General features: G+C 58.4%; 1 protein-coding gene across 2 annotated transcripts; it reads right to left on the minus strand.

Moving 5' to 3' along the window:
• Positions 1-311: 311 nt before the first annotated feature.
• Positions 312-2,210, minus strand: LOC112976848 (potassium voltage-gated channel subfamily A member 5-like). Of its 2 annotated transcripts, XM_026088552.1 has the most exons (2): positions 2,106-2,135; positions 312-1,760 (listed from the first exon to the last, which is right to left on the minus strand). In XM_026088552.1, the coding sequence occupies exon 2, from the start codon at positions 1,662-1,664 to the stop codon at positions 312-314; it is 1,353 nt and encodes a 450-aa protein (XP_025944337.1). In that variant the 5' UTR covers positions 1,665-1,760; positions 2,106-2,135. The 2 variants fall into 2 exon arrangements, with proteins under 2 accessions (XP_025944337.1, XP_025944336.1); XM_026088551.1 differs by having other exon boundaries at positions 312-2,210.
• Between the last annotated feature and the right edge of the window lie 1,212 nt (positions 2,211-3,422).

Below are 3,422 nucleotides of genomic sequence, written 5' to 3' on the forward strand. Positions count from 1 at the left end.
ACATTTAAAACCAACCACCATTTGCTAAAATAAGTGGCTACAAATTAGGTTTTGCACTGTCATAATTTACCAGCTCCTGCATCATGGAGTGTAGATTATTCTTAGTCTATTTTAAAAATAGGTGACCCTTTGTGGCACGGAAAAAGAACATAAAAAACATGTATTCCTGGAGGTCTGCTCAGGACAGTGATCAATTTATAAAATATAGCCTGACTTAAAATACTAAGTGGTACCAAAAGAATAATATTAGTAGTAAGTTTCCGACACCAGCAAATCCTTCTGCATCTCTGAACTCAAACTCTCTCCTTTTCTTACAGGTCTGTTTCCCTACTGGTGTCCAGACAGAGAGCATAGAGAGATTTTCTGAGATCTACATTACTTTTAGCTTTGATATCAGTTTTCTCTAAAGAACTGGTATCATTGTTGAACCCCTCACTGTTTTCCAAGTGCACAACAGATTTGTTCAGAGAGTTTTTACTGGATCTTCTTTTTGCACCTCCTCCAACTGTGCTACCCTTAGCACTGCTGTGTTCATCCTTGAGAATAGCTTGCTCTTCGTGATCAGTCTCACGGTGGTAGAAGTAGTTGAAGTTGGATACAATGACAGGGACAGGCAGGGCGATGGTGAGCACGCCTGCGATGGCACACAAGGAACCTACGATCTTGCCCCCCACAGTGACAGGCCGCATGTCCCCATAGCCTACGGTGGTCATGGTCACTACTGCCCACCAAAAGGCATCAGGGATGCTGGAGAAATGAGACTCAGGGTCATCGGACTCAGCAAAGTAGACAGTGCTGGAGAAGAGGATCACCCCAATGAAGAGGAAGAAGATGAGGAGGCCCAGCTCCCTCATGCTGGCTTTCAAAGTCTGTCCCAAGATCTGCAGCCCCTTGGAGTGTCTGGAGAGCTTGAAGATCCTGAAGACCCTAACCAGACGGATAACTCTGAGGATGGCCAAGGACATGGCTTGCTGCTGGCCCCCGCCTCCATTGCTACTGCTAGTCTCAGGCTGCTGCTGCTCGTGAGCCAGCTCGGTGCCCAAGGTGATGAAGTAGGGGATGATGGCCACAATGTCAATGATGTTCATGATGTTGCGGGAGAACTCAGGCTTGCTGGGGCAGGCGAAGAAGCGGACAAGGAGCTCGAAGGTAAACCAGATCACGCAAGTGGTCTCAATGATGAAGAAGGGGTCAGAGAGGCTGCTGGGTGGCTGCATGGGTAGGGAGTCCCCAGCTGTGCCATTCAAGCCTCTGGTTTGGGGGGGCAGGGGCACAGGCATCTCCCTCTCGTCCCTGAATTCAGGCAGGGTCTCCAGACAGAAGGCGATGATGGAGATGAGGATCACCAGCACAGAGACAATGGCGATGGCCTGGGCTGAGCCGGAGCTCTCGGGGTACTCAAAGATGAGCCAGACCTGGCGCTGGAATTTGTTGCGGGGCAAGGGCTTCTCCTCCTCCTTGATGAAGCCCTCGTCCTCCCGGAACCGCTCCAAGGCCTCCTCGCCCAGCTGGTAGAAACGGATTTCATCGGCAAAGACATCGATGGAGACGTTGACAGGCCGGCGGAGCTTGCCCCTGGACTGGTAGAAGTAGAGGATCCCATCGAAGCTGGGCCGGTTACGGTCGAAGAAGTACTCATTGCGGAGTGGGTCAAAGTAGTGCATGCGCTTATCCGGGTCGCCCAGCAGTGTGTCAGGGAACTGGTTGAGGGTGCCCAGCTGGGTCTCAAAGCGCAGCCCCGAGATGTTGATCAGCACCCGCTGGTGGTGCATGGCGCCCCGGCTTGCTGCTGCCACTGCCACCGCCTCCTCCTCCTCCTCGCCGGCTGCCGCCATGGCCATGCCCAGGCGGTGCCCACCTTCCTCCGGGGGGCCCATCTCGGCCGCGCCAGGGCGCGGGGCGCGAGGCGACGGCCGCGGAAGGGGCAGCGGCCGCGAGGCTCCGCGCACCGCTCGCCCGTCGGGGCCACCTCCGCAGGGGGCAGGCGGCGGCCGCTGCCCCTCCTCGTTCGCCGGCGGCGGTAGCGGCGCGGCGCCCTCCTTGCTGCCGCTCAGGCGCGGCGCGGCGGCGCTGGCAATACGGAGCAGGTCGCCCCGGCGGCGAGCCCGGGCGCTGCTGCTGCCGCCGCCGCCGCCGCCGGCCGCAGCATCCTCGCCGGCCGCGATGGCCGTGGCGCCGCCGTTCTCCAGAGTCACCAGCGGGATCTCCATGGGCAGCGGCGACGGCAGCAGGCATGCTGCGCTGCGCTGCGCTCCCCGCCCCACAGCCGCGGGCACCTCGGGGCGGGTGAGCGGGCGCCCTCCCCGGCGCGGCGCGGCCCGAGCCGCCTCCGCGCTTAGTGCGCGGCGGCGCGCAGCCGAGCGGAGCGCGGGGGAGCCGCGCGGGGACCCGGATATGAACGCGCGGGCATTTATTAGCGCTTGACGTCAAGGAGGATCCCGACTCCTCCGAGCCCCCGCTGCCAGCAGCCCGTAGCCCCCCCCCCCSCCTACCAGGCTGCAGCATCCCGCCCCGCCGGACGACACCCGCGGGGGCTCCGCGCAAGCCGTCTCCAGGGAACGGAGCTCCCGTGCGCACCCACCGCCCCGCCCCACCGCGCTGGGGGAGCCGCGGCGCATCCCCAGAGGTCCTGCGGGGGGGCTGCGCCGGGAAGGGGGGCGGTGCCGAGGGGGCGGCCTAGCCCCGCCGGGCTGCGCGGAGCCGATCCCGGCGGCAGGGGTGTCACTGCGGCCGCGCACCGCCGCGACCCCTCCGCCCCCCCTCCCCCGCGCGCCGCAGCCAGGGGATTACGGCGCGGCCCCACGCGTGGATTACTTGTAAAAGGGAGTGGGCGGGCGCGGGCAGGGCTCTGGCGGTAACCCCCCTACTTACTGGTAATGACAGTCATAATCCGGGCGGTGAAAGCTCCGGGTGTTCCCTGGGCCTCTTGGTTCCCCCTCCCCCCATAATCAGAACAAAGAAAGGGTTGGGGGGAGAGGAGGTCAGTTTACTTTGCTTTTCCTCGCAAGCTTATTGTGATTTTGTTGCAGCTCCAAAAGACGCTTCCAAAGACAGGGAAAGACACAACCTTTCTACCAGGCCACCTTCCTGCCTAACGTTTTAGCATATGCAACCCAGGAGCATGCTTTCCCTTCAATGCATTCTTAAACCCACATCCAAAGCTGATAAATTTCAATAGGTGTGCATTCTATTAGAGAAAAGGGCTTGAACCAGCTTTACATGATCACTTTAGTAACAGTTCAGTAATACAATCAATGCTAAGATCTTATTTGTTTTCTATATTCATATCATGAGCTCATCTATTCTATTGAAGGTCTGCAGGGAAATATAATACGTACATATACTACAGGATTAAAACCTATAGACATATGTATTCCCTTGAAATTCCTAGGTTTCTAACAAAAACTATTGTAAAATATGTA

This window comes from Apteryx rowi, unplaced genomic scaffold (genome assembly GCF_003343035.1).
Source record: "Apteryx rowi isolate R43461 unplaced genomic scaffold, aptRow1 scaffold_771, whole genome shotgun sequence".
Lineage (NCBI taxonomy): Eukaryota > Metazoa > Chordata > Aves > Apterygiformes > Apterygidae > Apteryx > Apteryx rowi.

Bases quoted from the DNA above. Each gene is read 5' to 3' on its own strand.
- LOC112976848 (XM_026088551.1), bottom strand. From the start codon at position 2,210: ATGGAGATCCCGCTGGTGACTCTGGAGAACGGCGGCGCCACGGCCATC.